The sequence below is a fragment of the Zootoca vivipara genome, chromosome 15 (genome assembly GCF_965207765.1).
Source record: "Zootoca vivipara chromosome 15, rZooViv2.hap1.1, whole genome shotgun sequence".
Lineage (NCBI taxonomy): Eukaryota > Metazoa > Chordata > Lepidosauria > Squamata > Lacertidae > Zootoca > Zootoca vivipara.
The window spans coordinates 13,898,626-13,914,661 of NC_142598.1; the positions used below are offsets into that span (position 1 = coordinate 13,898,626).

Genomic DNA, 16,036 nt, shown 5'->3' on the forward strand with positions numbered 1-16,036 from the left:
TCTGCAGGTCTCAGGTGAGTAAGGATAAATTTCATGTACTCTCCACTAAAAAAAAAAAAATCAAGGTACGTGCGTGCCTTATCATTTTTGCCATCGCCCTGAAACCATAAAAGACAGCACCCATCTTGATAGGATCTTTGGAAAATCTTAAAGAGACCCAAGAAGGTGATTATATCCTTGTCTCTTCCAAGGCATGCAAGCATTAATAAAGAGTGTTTCCATGCAAGGCAGCTGGGATGCAACCTGTACACATTTATCTGAGAGTAAGCTCTGTTGAACACAACAGCTCTTACCTCTAAGTAAACATCCATAGGTCTGCGCTGTTAATGTGGAAATGCCATACTTTGCTCATTCAATAGGCTATAGCGGGAAGGTAAACGGCGTTTCCATGTGCTGCTCTGGTTTGCCAGAAGCGGCTTTGTCATGCTGGCCACATGACCTGGAAGCTATACGCCGGCTCCCTGGGCCAATAATGCGAGATGAGCGCGCAACCCCAGAGTCGGTCACGACTGGACCTAATGGTCAGGGGTCCCTTTACCTTTAAGCTCTGTTGAACACAACAGCTCTTACCTCTAAGTAAACATCCATAGGTCTGCGCTGTTAATGTGGAAATGCCATACTTTGCTCATTCAATAGGTATGGAAAATCTATATGGCAGGGTCATCCTGTGGGTGGCTCCCCCCCCCATGCATCTTCTGTCATTTCTCAGGACCATAGGAAATGCAGCATTTTTGAAAAGTGGAGAGCAGAACTATATTTGCAGTCACATGTAGTACTATACTCCCATCTTAATGAGACGTGGTTTTGACATCTGCAGTGACACGGACTGCAAATGAACCTTTCACCATTTGACCCGCTTTTAGTATTACTTTACTAGTGGGTGCCATTTTATTACCAGGTTCATTTTTAAATGTTTTTTTTAAAATTAATGCTAGAACACTTTCCCCGAGATACACACGCATATTCAGACAACCGGATTTAAATGAAAACATTATAGCGCTAATTAAATTTATTAAAAACCATGCTGCCTTTCTGCCCCCCCCATCATTTTAGCCATTTAGCTCCACAATTAAACATGCCTAACACACTTTAGAACAGGCACCCCCAAACTCGGCCCTCCAGCTGTTTTGGGACTACAATTCCCATCATCCCTGACCACTGGTCCTGTTAGCTAGTGATGACGGGAGTTGTAGTCCCAGAACATCTGGAGGGCTTAGTTTGGGGGTGCCTGCTTTAGAATGTTTAAAAAACACCCCATTATAGTAATTGACAATCGTGCTGAAATAAATGACACCAAAAAGAATGACTGACTGGGGAAAAAATGATGTTTAAAAATGGATATACGATACCCACTACTCTGGTCAGCCTGCATCAGAATCTACCTCCAGGAAGCAAGATGGAAAGTAGAATGCAATTCTACTTGTAGCTCTAGGAGCCACCCACCTAGAAGCATACATGACAGGAAAGGTTGTTTTTTTTTAAGAGATGAGAACTTTGTTTCCTTAGAAGCCTGCAGATATTTAAGAAGACTGCTCCAGAAAGGAATGTTGTGAACTTCTTTTCTTATCCACAAAAGGCAACGCAATCCAGACTTTATTTCCTACCTTAGCAAAGTCTGGGGGAGGATTCTTTCCTCTGCAAAGATTAGAGAGTGCCCACACAGCATTCCGAGTCATGGTGAGACGATTCTGTTTGGAAAGCAATCTGAAAATAGAAAAAGAAAAGAAAGAAAGTATTGCAACAGAAAGCTTACTAGAAGAAGAAGAGGACACTGAACACAAACCACCGGGTATCTACTTTCTAACATGAAATCATGCTTATAAAAAAAACCCTGTTAAATTCCCATAGTTACAGTGGTACCTCGGTTTTCAAATGTCTCCGCTGACAAATGTTTTAGAACTCGAACACCGTAAACTCGGAAGTAAATGCTTCAGTTTTCAAACGCGCCTCAGAAGTCGAATTGGAAACGCAGCTTCTGTATTGAGTTTTCCATATTGAGATTTCCGTTTTGAGTTTTCGGTTTTTGAACGTTTTGGAACTTGAACAGTCTTCCGGAACGGATTATGTTCAAAAACCGAGGAACCACTGTATTTTTGATTCCCAAGAAGTTCAGGAGGAAATGTCATGCTTTCACAGAATGACAGGGGGAGGGGGAGAGTAAAACTTTTTGTTAATGAGGGAAGATAAGGAGGTCGGTGGAAGAAATGCAAGTATAGGAACACCCCCTATGTGCACAATCCTAACTATGTTTACTCAGAAGTACTGTAAGTCCCTAAAAATCAGTTGGGGTTACTCCTATGTTAGTGGGATTAGGATTCCAGCCTAAGTTTACCTTTTGCTTGTAGGGGCGGCCAAATGATGAAATATTTTCTCCTCTCTATGCATCCTTCCCAATAGACGACATTAAAGCAATAAATATCAACTACAAAGCTATCTAGGTACAGTCAGACAATAAGTGTCTCTAATAGTTTGCACATTACACCAAATTCTTCTGTGCTAATACAGTAGTGCTCATCTGTATGAGCACATGCACACACAGACACAGACACAGACAAAGACAAAGACAAAACCACTCCAGTCAGCAGTCAGGGTTATTCTATTGGGCACTGCTGGCAAATAAACCTGAACACCATCTAGAAAAAAAACTAGAAAACTTACTGCAATAGAGGGGGCAAGATGTTGCAGTCCAGCACGTAATCTCTACACATAGTACTGTCCCCTGCAATATTGCCGAGGGCCCAAACAGCCTGAGAAAGAAGACAGGATACTGTTAGATCAACTTTTCTGAGAGTGCAACCCTCCCTTGTCCTGTATCTCAACAACACCAATAATTGTCTTAACATCATATTCATATATTTTATTCTATTTAAAATATCTAAAGACCAGTCTTCCGTACTTCTTCCACTTCAGAAAATGCCAGCTGATCAATAAAACAATATAAAATGCTCAAAGAGACTTAAAAGGATATGGGCAAATAAGACAGCTTTCACCTCAGCCCAGTACAGTGGTGCCTCGCAAAATGAAAGTAATTCGTTCCGCGAGTCGCTTCGTCTAGTGAGATTTTTGTCTTGCGAAGCGCGGTTTGCCGTGGCAAAAACGAACGAACAAACAAACCGCTGAAAAACTTCGTCTTGCGAAGCGCCGAAAACATCACAAAACGCTTTTCGTTACGCAAGGCATTTGTCTTGCGAGGTACTAGTGTATACCTGAAGGACCTCAAGGAGTGTCTCCACCCCCCATCATTCAGCCTGGACACTGAGGTCCACCTCTGAGGGTCTTCTAGAGGTTCCCTCACTGCAAGAAGTGGTGGGGAACCAGGAAGAAGGCCTTCTCGGTGGTAGCACCCTACCTGTGGAACGCCCTCCCATCAGATGTCAAGGAGATAAAGAACTACAAATTTTTAGAAGACACCTGAAGGCAGCTCTATATTGGGAAGTTTTTAAAGTTTGACGTTTTATTATGTTTTTATATTCTACTGGAAGCCACCCAGAGTGGCTGGGGAAACCTATCCAGATGGGTGGGGTATAAATAATAAAATTATTGTTATTGTTACTACTACTACTACTTCATATGGAAAAGCAAGTAAGAATGGTCTTGGCAAACACACCTCTTAACTCGAGGGTTGCCAACCTTGCGCCTGTGAAGGGGCCCCAGACCCTAAGTTTCGTTTCTTCAAACAGGCAAATCTCTTGCCCTCCTAGAAAGCAAGTTTTGAAGTTAAATGTGCAGCTATCCTTCTAAACCAGGGTTTCCCAAGTGTGGTTCTCCAGCTGTTGTTGGACTACAATTCCCATCATCCCAGATCACTGGTCCTGCTAGCTAGGGATAGTCCAACAACAGCTGGAGACTAAAGTGTGGGCAAGCCTGTTCTAAATGATTTCTGTGAAATGAGCCAGCCTGACTGCTCACAATCATTATTGAGCCAAGTCACAGCTTGCTTGATAAGTTGAGGTTTTTGGATATGAGGCAATAGGAATCATTGAGGTTCTAAGAAGTGTGCACCCACCAAAAATTAAACCCAGAAACACATAATACCAACACTGCCTTCTGCTCAGCTCCGCCTTCCCTTGGGATCCATGCAAATCAGTTAAGGAGTGGAGGCATTATTTTCACCCCATAGAATGCTGTTCAGTGATACTTAAAACTTCTCCACTCAGCATGCTCCACAGGGATGAAAACCAGGCCCTCCACACGCCTCCCCTGATCCATGCTGATCAGCTGAGGAGCCAGGAGGGCTGGTTTTAATCCCCCAAGACGCTGCTCTAGGCAGAGAGGTTTACCCCTCCCCTCCTGCTACGCTGTGATAAGAAGGATGAGCACGCAAACACACACGCTCAGCAGATCAGCTGGAAAGTGGCACGCAATTTTCTTCCTGATTGCAGTGCACATGGAAAAACTCAGAATACACCCAGCATTTTGTGAAGAGGATGAAAAGAATCCAACCCTGTTGCCCGGATTAAGTCCATGGGCCAAAGGTTCTGCATCTTGCAAGTAAGACTTTTGTTTGCCATCTTTTTAAACCAGGTGAGCACCAGCAGCTGGTGGACTTAAAACTAGCAACAGGAGGAAACTCAGTGACGTGTGCTATACACAGCAGCCTCTTTGCTATCTTGCCTATTGAGACACTAACCTGTTCTTGCACATCTTCAAATTCTGAGCTGAGTAGCTCTATGAAGATAGGAACAGCTCCTGCTTGGATCACAATCCGAGTCTGAATGGAATTTCCGGAGGCTATGTTAGTCAGCACCCAGGCAGCTTCAAACTGGAACAGGAGACAGAGGAAGCCATTCTTCAGCAGCTGTTTGTCTACGACATGATGCTTGAACTAGAAATCTACACTAACTTGGGGTAGTTGCCATGCCATGCACTTGGTCAGAGGTGGCAACAAGCACAAGCCATCTAGCAGACACTTCAATCAGCTTTCCTCCCACTAACATTCTGCTCATCTGCTTTCTATATAATACACAATTCTGTAAATAAAATCACATTATCAGACAGATAGGCTGCAATTAGCATTCATTAAAAAGTGTGTGCAGAAGAAAAGTGTATGCCTCTAACAGGAAGGCTGCTGTGAGAACAGAATGCTGGATTAGTGGCCTATGTTCTTAATATCGAGGATACTGTATAGGTAATAGCAGAGTCAAACGTGTATCTATTTTTCTCTTGATTTTACAAACTGAAGAGCTTTGTTGGGACATAATTTGAAGGGATCATACCCCAAATTGCTTCAACATAAAAAATATTTTTCCCTGGACTTTTTTTTAAAAAAGTTAACTAAATGCAAAGACACGCGACAGCTAACCTTGACGACACTTAAATTTACTTTCACCGGGCACATTTTATAAAGCAACTCAAACTGATGTAAAATCAGTTGGAATTTGATTCTTGCCTCTTTCATGAGCTCACTGTTTAAGTCTTAGGCAAGTCACTCTCAGCATTTGTAATATCATCACCACTCCCTCTAACTGTGAACTCAAGGTAGAGAGTGCCAACAGAAATGGGACAAACTGGATCCACTAAGAAATGAGAGGGAGGTATTAGCACACACCGGGAAACTCCTGAAGCACAGAAGTACAAAAAGCTCTTTTAAAAAAATACAAACCTAAGGCAAAATAAAAATAAAAATTGCATAACAACCCGATGAAGCAAAGTGTGCCCAGTAGCCAAAGAATGTTAGATTTTTTTGCGGGGGGAAGCAAAAAGTCTTGCACAGAGGAAACAGGTCCCTGAGCAGATGTTATTAATCCCACTTGTTCACTCCAATGGTCAACTCTGAGACAACTGGAGCCCAAAGAGAGCACCCCCTCCTTAAAAATAAACAAAAAACAGCCCAGTGAGGGCAGGGCATGCTCAATGGCGTGCAGGAGCCCCAGGAGTGTCCACCAGAAGAGAAAAATGGAAAACCAGGAGTTGGGAGAGGGAGTGAATTGACTTTCTTGACCTTCTTACAGTCAAAAATATCATGGAAGGCAGCACTGCTGGAACTCTGACCTATAAAAGTTGAAGTTAAGTCTATAGCAGGCCATCTTCTCCTCAGTCTTGATGTAATTTCAATGATATTTTCTAATTAGCTCCCAAGGTTAAATCGAATGAGTCCTTTAGGATAGACAGCATTTATTGCAAGAGCCCACAGGCCTTTACTTAAGAAAATTCCACCTCTTTTTTTTTTACTTTAAAGTCTATTCTATAAAGTTGAGGAACGGAACACACATACCTGTAAAGTGCAGTTTTCTTTCCGTTTGAGGAACTCTACAAACCTGGGCACAACTCCTGGTGTATTGATGACCTCATCTATAGGAGGATTCGGTTCTATTGAAAGCACAAAGATACCAGAGTAGGTTTTTCCACCCTTTTAAGTGAAGCTATGTGCTTACACAAGAAACTGATAAACTGAATGTATTGGACAACTGATATTATTACTTTACATGCAATCTTCTACGCCCTCCATTCTCATACTTGGGTCTTTCATGCCTGCAATGTGACATTTCCCATTTAGAAACAGGTAAGAGCCATTTATTGTTTTATTAATTTAACTGATACCCTAGGACCTGTCCCATAAGCTCAAGATAGCCCAGAACAGCCACCCCACTTAACTGTTCCAAAGCCACAGGTCCCAAAGTTTAATGACAAGATTAGGTAAAGGTAAAGGACCCCTGGACAGTTAAGTTCAGTCAAAGGCGACTATGGGGTTGTGGCGCTCATCTTGCTTTCAGACCGAGGGAGCCGGCGTTTGTCCACAGACAGCTTTCCGGGTCATGGCAAAACTGCTTCTGGCACAACGGAACACCGTGATGGAAACGAGAGCGCACGGAAACGCCGTTTACCTTCCGCCGCAGCAGTACCTGTTTATCTACTTGCACTGGCATGTTTTTGAACTGCTAGGTTGGCAGGAGCTGGGACGGAGCAACGGGAGCTCACCCTGTCGCGGGGACCCTTCTGATTGGCAAGCCCAAGGGGCTCAGCGAAACCACAGCGCCACCTGCTGCCTAATGACAAGATTAGAAGCACCACTATCCCTAAAACCCTTACATAACAAAGGAGAACTGGGGAATGGGGTTGTAGCACAGGCACCACCTGTCTAACATCAGTTTTGAGAGGCTCCAACCATGCAACCCACCATGCATTGTTCCCCCCCCCTTCTAATAACATCCTGGATCCAAGACTGCACAGGGAGAGGAGGGCAGCTGCTCAGTGGCTGCAATCTCCATGCTGCAGTGGGCAGGAAGGCAGTGGTGCCTACTGATTATATAACCCCACCTATTCCACCTTTGCGCACAGTGATGCCCAAACAACGAACAAGGCGAAATATGACATAAAACACAAAAGGGAACATAAAAAAGAAGGTAAAAAAAAACCCCACAGAATAAAATAGCCAGCTGCAAACGGTCAAAGTAGTTCCAGATCTCCCAACCACGCCCTGGCTCCACTTGTCCCACTGACGCCAGCTGTTTTGGGGGGGGGTATTGGCTGGTTGTGATGGAAATAGGAAAGAATGTTGGAAACTTAATAAAAAAATTCCTTCCAATAGCACCTTAGAGACCAACTAAGTTTGTCACTGGCATGAGCTTTCATGTGTATGCACACTTCTTCAGATACACGAAAGCTCATACCAACTTAAGTTGGTCTCTAAGACGTTACTGGAAGGAATGTTTTTACTTTGTTTTGACTACGTCAGACCAACACAGCTACCTACCTGTAACTAGAGTTGTTGGAAACTTGCAATAGTAGTAATTAAATGCTACTGGTGAGGAAAGGACAAATAGGGGGTTCAGGGGGGGTTACAGAAAAGTTAGTGGCAATAATGCATATTGGGATGCAAACAGGAACAGAAGCTGAGCTTTTTCATAACTACCTCTAGCACTCACCTTTTGAGAGAAGTTTTCGGAATTTCTGGGTAGCTGAGAGCTGCTGTTCTGGACTATTGGAGAAAATCATCTCAGTCATATCAGATGTGATCACTGCACTCTGCAATGACAAAGGAAAAATATTGTTACTTTTGCCTCAAATTCAAGGGCAAATACTTCTCAATGTATTTAAAAATGTATATAAAATGTATATAAAAAAATGAAGGCAACTCCAAGTGCAAATGCAGAAGGGAGTAAGAGTATCTAAAATACACTTTCCTGTTTAAAATCCAGCCAGAAAAGTTCCTTCTCAAAACTACCACTGAAAATAGGAGCAGGAGATAGCAAGGGGCAAATGGTTAAATCAGCTCCCCCCATGGCGACGTCCTGATTTGACCGCCCCCCCCCCCCACATCAGCTATTTAACACAAACCACCTTTGTAATCCCTAATTATGTGATATACCTAACCCAGTCCCAAATTTATAAAAGGTATCTATGCATTCACATTGCAAGGTAATGACACCAAACTTAAGAAACTGAGTCTGGCTGGCACTAAAAAGCCCTAAGAGCTGATTTTTCCCATCGTTACATCAGTGCTGACCTCCTGCTTCTGCCTGCCAAATATGCCAGGACACTGGCAGGATCCCTGCCAACAGGGGTGAACAGAAAGCCCTGAAACATTGGATCCTAAGCCGGTTCCAATGCCATCATGTGACGGCATGGTGCCCACCTGGGCCTGAAAGCTGCGCAAGATTCACTTTCTACCCTGGCCCTCATGAGTAACAAGGCTGTGTATGTGGCAATGGCCTCACTGTTCTGCAAAGTCCCACAGGCAGGGGCAAAGTCTAGATTGCTCCCTTAACAAGTCTTTTACAGGGCACTTTCAGTGGTAGAGTGCAGCAACCACTGCAAAATATACACAAGTTAGGCATGTCCAAGTGATCATAGATGAACCTCTTTCCAGAGAAGTGTGTTTTGAGATTGCAGCCTTAGAAATCACAGTTGGCACTATAGGAAAAGCAAACTGAATGGAGTTGTCAAGTCTTTGCTCCACTTACAGAAGTCATTTCCATGTTATTCATTTGGGTTTCATGGAATCCGCCATCTGACATAACTTCCTCTTCCGCTTCTTCATCAGCTGTAGCAACATTTCTACGTTTAAACAACTGGAGAGAGATATGGAGAGAAATGACAGAGTTACAACTAACAGTGTTTCTACATTTAGAGAGTAAAACCAAAGATAATGATTTATCAAACACTACATAGAAATCATAAAGTGGGGTCACAGATCAGTGAATTCCTGGTCTCCCATGTCCTAATCCGACACATCAGGGGCGTAGCCAGGATCAAAACTAGGGGGGGGGGCAAGCCATGGTCGTTCAGGGGCGGGGCCAAGGCACGGGAGGGGAGGGGCCACAAAGTGGGAATGTGGGCGGGGCTACAGGGCCAGCGGGCCTGATGGCATTGTGGTGGCGGCGGCAGCGGCCACCTTGTGCTTCTGGGGCTGGCAGCGTTGGCGGCTACCCTGCTTGGCTGGAGAGGACGGGAGGGTCGGGCAGGCGAGAGGGGGTGGCAGGGCGGGCGAGGGCGAGGCAAGGCACGGCCGCAGCCACGACGGCTCCGAGGCGTTGCTGTATATCAGCATAATATTTCAACCATGGTTCAAGCCCCACCTTAGGAAAAAATTCCTGCATTGAAGGGGGTTGGACTAGATGACCCTTGTGGTACCTTCCAACTACAATTCTATGATTCTATTGATATATTACCATAGCATATGCATCATTCTGCTTTCTTGAATTGTCCTACTCCTAGGCATAGCAGCCAACTCCTAGAGGCCTAGGTGTCTCCCCCCCCCCAATTACTGGTAAATACCGTATTTGAAAGAGTCATCCCCCCATGTTGATGGGCTTTCTATGTGGGGCTGATCTGCCCCCTCCCCCCGTATTTTATTAAGGATGGAAGAGGGAGGGAAGGAAGGAAGAAATAGAGAGAGGGATAACTCATATTTGTGGGTGCCTCTGGGTGACGCTGTGATGCTGGAACTCTGCATGTACAGGAGCCTTGTAAGCAGCTTTCTCTCTGCTTGATTTACAGCAGGCACGTCCAACAGGTAGATTGTGATCTACCAGTAGATCACTGGATGTCTGTGGTAGATCACTGGTAGGTCACTGGCACCCCTAAAAAAAGTTCACCCAAAATTTTCCTACTCCCTAAAAAAAGTTGAACTATGACCTGAAGCCCTAAACAAAAATGGGCCTCCCTCCCTCCTAAAAGAAGCCCAACAAGTTTGACCTAAACCCAAAAAAACAGGGCTTCCTTTCCTTAAAAAAACTCAACAGCTTTGACCTGAACCCCCCAAAAGGAGGTAGATCACCCACAGTTTTAAACTCTGTGAGTAGATCAGAGTCTCTTGGGAGGTGGCCACCCCTGATTTACAGTATACAGATGCAGGAGGAGGGGCAGACTGGAACACCACTGCTTTTTATAAACATCACTGTGTCTTTCAAAGCTACAGCCCCCCTTTCTTATTCACTTCCTTTTAGCCTTGCAGAGCCACCTTAGTCAAATTGAATCCTCTGAGTCTGCACCCTCATTAAATCGCCAATAGAACTCTTAATGCTCCTGAATGCTCATTAACAACTCCCACTTAAGAACAATAGGGTGAAATGGTCAGCTATCGAATCTTGCCTGGGGGTATATGCTCCATTGTCTTAACTGCTTAACTACTGGTAGCCACTTTGCTTTATTTATTTGATGTGTTTTTGTTACAGCTGTGTCCCCCCCCCCAGCAAGCGGAGACTCAGCTGCTCTTGCTAAAGCAAAGCCCTTTCCACTTCAGTTTTTGGAGGGGAAAAGTGCTGGTTATGGTCTGTAAAATACATTAATTTTTTGCTTCTGGGGGGGCAGCTGCCCCCTCCTGCACCCCTGCCTACGCCCATGCGACACATTACATCACACAACATCAAAGTAAAACACTTGGGAGGTCCACAGCACATCTTGTCTCAGCTGTGGTGAATTAGGCTGCAAAATAAGGCTGTAGTGGATGATGTTTTGCCAACCACCCAGTGTTCAGCATGGTATGCATTCTGAGAAATGATAGTCCAGACACTCTTGTGCTCAGATAATAGTGAGAAAAGGAGAGCTGGTGTCCAAAATATTGCTGACTTGAGGAGCAGAGATGATGACACACTGGGAGATCTTTATGTACATCCAAGGAAGACAGCTTCCATCAACCTCTGTGTTTCATCTCTGTTGGAGCTAATAGACTAGTCTGACAGGGTAGCCTCCTTTGGAATAGTCTTACTACAGCAGAAATCAGTCGGTTCATCAATGAGTCCATGCAGGTTCCACAGTGGCCTTGTCATGCTCAGTCTATGCAGAAGTTTGTGAAACAAGGAACAGAGGCAGGGGGCAGGGTGTATACACATGAGAATCCTGAAGGCTACATCAGAGGCAGAAGCAAGTTGGCAGCAGATGTCCAAGAATAAATCAAAGCAAGTCTTGATGAAACTTGTTTAAAATTATTATTACTGTAATTGATGCCATTACTTTCTATTGTTGTTTTATGATTACAAAGTAATGCTGTATGCTTAGTAGCATATGCTTTAATCCACGTGCTTTTTATTCAAATGTAGGTTTATCAAGCTAAATGTTGTCCGATCACAAAAATAAAAGCAGGTTTGAATTCCTCACACACAAAAACGTATTTTTAAGACCCCTCACTGAATAAATTTACAAAAGTAAATTTGCAAAAATCATGTTTCACGCTCTAAAATGGTATGCCCTACTCCCCCGCCCATCCAAAGTTGGGTAACACCCAAGCCAAGAGATCCTGCATTTGAATATGGGATTTCTCATTTTCATTGCTATAGAGGAGCGTACCTGCTCCTCTCGTTTCTGCTTCCGTAGCTGGAGGCCCTCTTCCTCACGCCGGCGGCGCATTTCATCCGGATTCAGAGACTTGTTTTTATAGCTCTTCAATCGGAAGTTCTCTTTTCCTGAAGTTGTCATGATTTCTAAATAGCAATGTAATTAGAAATAAAATATGGGTCAAAGGAGCATTTTCTGTTCTGTTCTTTCATTCAATTGAATTTTTATTGATTTTAGCAATGCCAATAGATTTCTTTTCCAACCCTACAAGAGGTATAACATGTTAAAGGCAGGTATCAAGGGAGTAACTCCACCCCTAGCCCAGCAAGTTAACTTGTCTAAGACGAACAGCAGATAAGAATAATAATTCTGATGAAGATATAATCTCAAAGTGTGGTGTCAAACATACAGGGATAAAGGCAGAAGATCTGCACTTGGGTCAATTCTTCTGAGAAACTCTTTATTAAGCTCCCTTAAGTACCCCAACAGTGTTTAGGGAATTTCCTAATTCCTGGCCAGAGTAACCTCAAAGAGGCAAAAATTTAATATTCTTCCTGCAACATTTATTTGAATCAGTATGGTAGAGGGAAGTTTTTCTCTTACAACAGGCTTTCCCAGACTGACTTTACACACACATTCTGCCACTTTCTTTTTTAGGTTTCTATTTAAATGTATCACCTCTAATAGTGGCAGCTGTTGAAAAATAGTCCTAGCTGGCAGATTAAATTGCTAAATGGGGTTGGAAAAAGTGTTTGTTCCCATGCAAGTGCTTCCAAGAGTTTGAAGGTAGCAAGCAGTGGAGAAAAACAACTTTATAGCAAGAGTGAATATAGATGTCAAATTAAGTGTCAATTCTGGCTCCCCTTGAAGTCCATGTAGCTTCAGCAGAAAGTCTTTGCTCTACTGGTATAGAACCTATCCCCAAATAACAAACAAGACAGCAAAAATTCTGCACAGTATTTTAGCTCATATTTGCCCTAATTTGTGTATTCACTTAAGTCCAGTAATTCTGGTCCCATTGATTTAATAACCCTGGTTGAAAGCACCCAGTTATGAGCAAACATGAGACATGTAAATGGAATTAAGTTAAACTGAGATCATGCTATTGTGATTAAGATGGTAGATAACAGTGTTAGAATTTTCCCACATCATAAATTTCATTTATAGAGGGTTCTTGTAAGTCACTCCCAAGTGTACAGAAATTGAAAACTGGTTCACTCCTACCACCACTCACAGAGCAGTATGACCCAGACATGGAGAGTAGTCAATCAGCTGCAAAGGAAGAAGGCAGATCTTGCCTTTCCTGGCAATCATCTCTGTTCGACTCCACCTCTGCCTGCCCCAATGCACACTGCAATGCATCATTCCATTCTCAAAGGATTGCTCTGCAGGCAGCAAGGGGGAAATTTCATGCCAGGCAAAGCAGACGCCAGTTTCAAATGAGAGCTAAATATTCTCACTGTTGCAGTATGACCCAGACATGGAGAGTAGTCAATCAGCTGCAAAGGAAGAAGGCAGATCTTGCCTTTCCTGGCAATCATCTCTGTTCGACTCCACCTCTGCCTGCCCCAATGCACACTGCAATGCATCATTCCATTCTCAAAGGATTGCTCTGCAGGCAGCAAGGGGGAAATTTCATGCCAGGCAAAGCAGACGCCAGTTTCAAATGAGAGCTAAATATTCTCACTGTTGCAATATTCATCGACCCTTACACACACACAGTTTGTGGCATCAAGGGAATGGAACACACAAGGTATGTGTGTGAACTTTGGGTTACAAGGAACAAAAAGCACACCACCCATTTAGATCAGCCACATGGTTTGCTTTCTGTAGACCTAAACAACCTCAAATAGTGTGTGCAGCATGATGGGGACTCTTTTTCCAATGAAGGGCCTTTGACTCATGGGAAAAGTCAACAGGAGCTGCATTCAATGGAGGGCAGAGCTTGCAGCATTTCAGGGCCAAATACCGCTTGCTTTCTCTGTGCCACCCCACTCCTCCCCCCCACACACTCTGGGTGGTACTCCTTTACTCAGAGTAGACCCAGTTAAATTAAATAGCCATGTTCATCTGTTTAAATGGCTCTACACTGAGTAAAACTTAGTTGATGCTATACCATCTCTGCATGAGGCATGAATCAGGGCCACAAGAAAACTGGTTAAGGATTACACGTGGCTTGCAGCCCACAGGTAACCAGGTAATGTAAGAGTCAACCCTTATTCATATATAAATTGAAGGTATTATCAAGGTATTATATAAAACGAAAAAGCAGAGGCAGAAATAAATCACACACTTTAAAAATTCCATAAAGCTCCAAGCTGCACTTAATATGAAAGCAACATAAGTTACAACTGTGTCACAAGTTGTCCATGTGTTATTGTGGTGTGCAAAAGTCCTTCATCCACATCTAAGGGGCTCAGCTTTGGAGATAAGTCATTCTGAGACAGCTCAAAAGATACAAACATGCTGGATTCAAATATGTTCTGATCCATCATCAATGCAGCTGCTCTTATCCTCCCCTTCCCCATGCAAATCCAGTTTGAAAAAATCTCTAGAATGTCAGGCTACCTGGCAACTGGCACCCTCCACTTGAAGCAGGCAGGTACAAAAGGGGAAAATGTACATTCCATTGCTTTTCCTACATACCCGTTCCATAAAATGGCAATGTTACATTTGCTGCTACATCTCTTAGTTGAACAGACGGCGACATTATCAAGTTCAAGAGAAACATGCTCAAAGAATTGCCAGGGAAGTCTAAAACCATCATAATTAGTTTCAAAAGATAAGATTTCAAAAATGCAAGATTTAAAATAAGGAAACTAAAAGGGAGAGGCAAAAGGGTAAAATATGTTCAGAAAATCTAGCAATGAATATACAGTGGTACCTCGCAAGACGAAATTAATTCGTTCTACGAGTCATTTCGTATTGCGAAAATTTCATCTTGCGAAGCGCGGTTTCCCATAGGAATCCCTTGAAATTTAATTAATGTGTTCCTATGGATCAAAAAGAAGCGCAAAAAAAAAAAGGCGCTGACTCACCCGCCACGGCCGGAAGTCTTTAAGGCTCTGGGGAGGGGGAAGCAGGAGGAGGGCCAGGGGTCTCCTCCCGCCGCAGCCTCCGCTCCTTCAGGCGCCGCCGCTGTTGCTGCCAAGGGCCGCCTGGCAAGCCCCGCTGCTACTCCTGACGGATGCCGCCAGCCCGTTGGGGAGGAGCTGCGGAGGCCGGCATGACCGCTGAGGAGGGCAAGGCCAGAGCCACGGAGGCCGCCATGAGTGCCGCGCTGCCGCAGGAGGCAGAAGCGGCGGCCGTGGATGTCACTCCTGGCCGCGGCGGCGGAGTCCTAAAGGTAAGCGGCGGCGGCAGCTTCCCTTCCTGTCGTGAGGCTGCTTCGTCTTGCGAAGCACGGCCATAGACGACTTCGTTTTGCGAGTCTTCAAAAAAATCGCGAAACGCTTTCGTCTTGCGATGTTTTCGTTGTGCGAGGCGTTCGTCTTTTGGGGTACCGCTGTAGTGTAGAGAGCTGTGATAAGCTGAGCTGCCACAGTACAGTTCTCCATCCCTTGATAGGTGTATAACAGTGAGCTACACTGCAGGGTTTTTGTATACTGCTCTCCAAGCCTAACCTGCAACGTGGGGGGAAAGGCAATTGACAACACTGTAGCATATTTCAGCTTCAGCCCAAACTTCAGTAGGGGGTTTAATAACCTCTGGACAACACTGCAGCATTGCTGCAAATCACTTGTCGCCTGAGCTGCAGTATTCAGTGTGAGCTACATTGCAGATCTACCGTATCATGAGCCACTTTCTTCTAGCAACAGCCCTTGCAATTTGGGGACAATGGATTGCATCTCCTTTGAATTTTGCATTGGCATTAGTGGGTATTTTTAAAGCATGTTTCACACCAAGAATTAGGAAACAGTAAGAACCCTCTCTCTCCGCCCCCCCCCCCGAGCGTGTGTGTGCTGTTGGTGGACAGATTCGATCAATCCCAGCTACTTTACAATCTTGGTTTTCTCCACTGATGTATATGGGCAGCTCTCCTCAAAAATAGCTTCTTAGTGTGAACCTGGAAGTGACCCACCCAGACACTTATTTATTCCCTTTGTATCTATCTATGTTCCTGTCCTACTGCCCCAGATGCACTGCTCTATTCCCTACTCCCAGCCTGCTAGCAGATTCCCCCTCTCAGCTTTCCGTGACTCTGAGTTATTACAGGCTGTTTTGAAGGGTGGTGTGTGTGTCTCCCCCATTATGGTTTCTGCCCTCCCTCCAGATATTCTTGAGCTTCTGCATATCTTGGGGTTACCCTGAGTCTCTGGAC

General features: G+C 44.2%; 1 protein-coding gene across 3 annotated transcripts in view; it reads right to left on the reverse strand.

Moving 5' to 3' along the window:
• Positions 1–16,036, reverse strand: part of KPNA1 (karyopherin subunit alpha 1) — a 35,131-nt gene that overhangs the window by 9,477 nt on the left and 9,618 nt on the right. For all 3 annotated transcript variants that reach the window (XM_035140832.3, XM_088658810.1, XM_088658811.1), the window contains 7 exons: positions 11,728–11,861; positions 8,904–9,011; positions 7,866–7,965; positions 6,215–6,309; positions 4,631–4,762; positions 2,659–2,747; positions 1,605–1,704 (listed from right to left, as the gene is read on the reverse strand). In XM_035140832.3, the coding sequence (XP_034996723.1) occupies positions 1,605–1,704; positions 2,659–2,747; positions 4,631–4,762; positions 6,215–6,309; positions 7,866–7,965; positions 8,904–9,011; positions 11,728–11,856 (753 nt within the window). In that variant the 5' untranslated portion in view covers positions 11,857–11,861. The remainder of the gene's footprint in view (positions 1–1,604; positions 1,705–2,658; positions 2,748–4,630; positions 4,763–6,214; positions 6,310–7,865; positions 7,966–8,903; positions 9,012–11,727; positions 11,862–16,036) is intronic.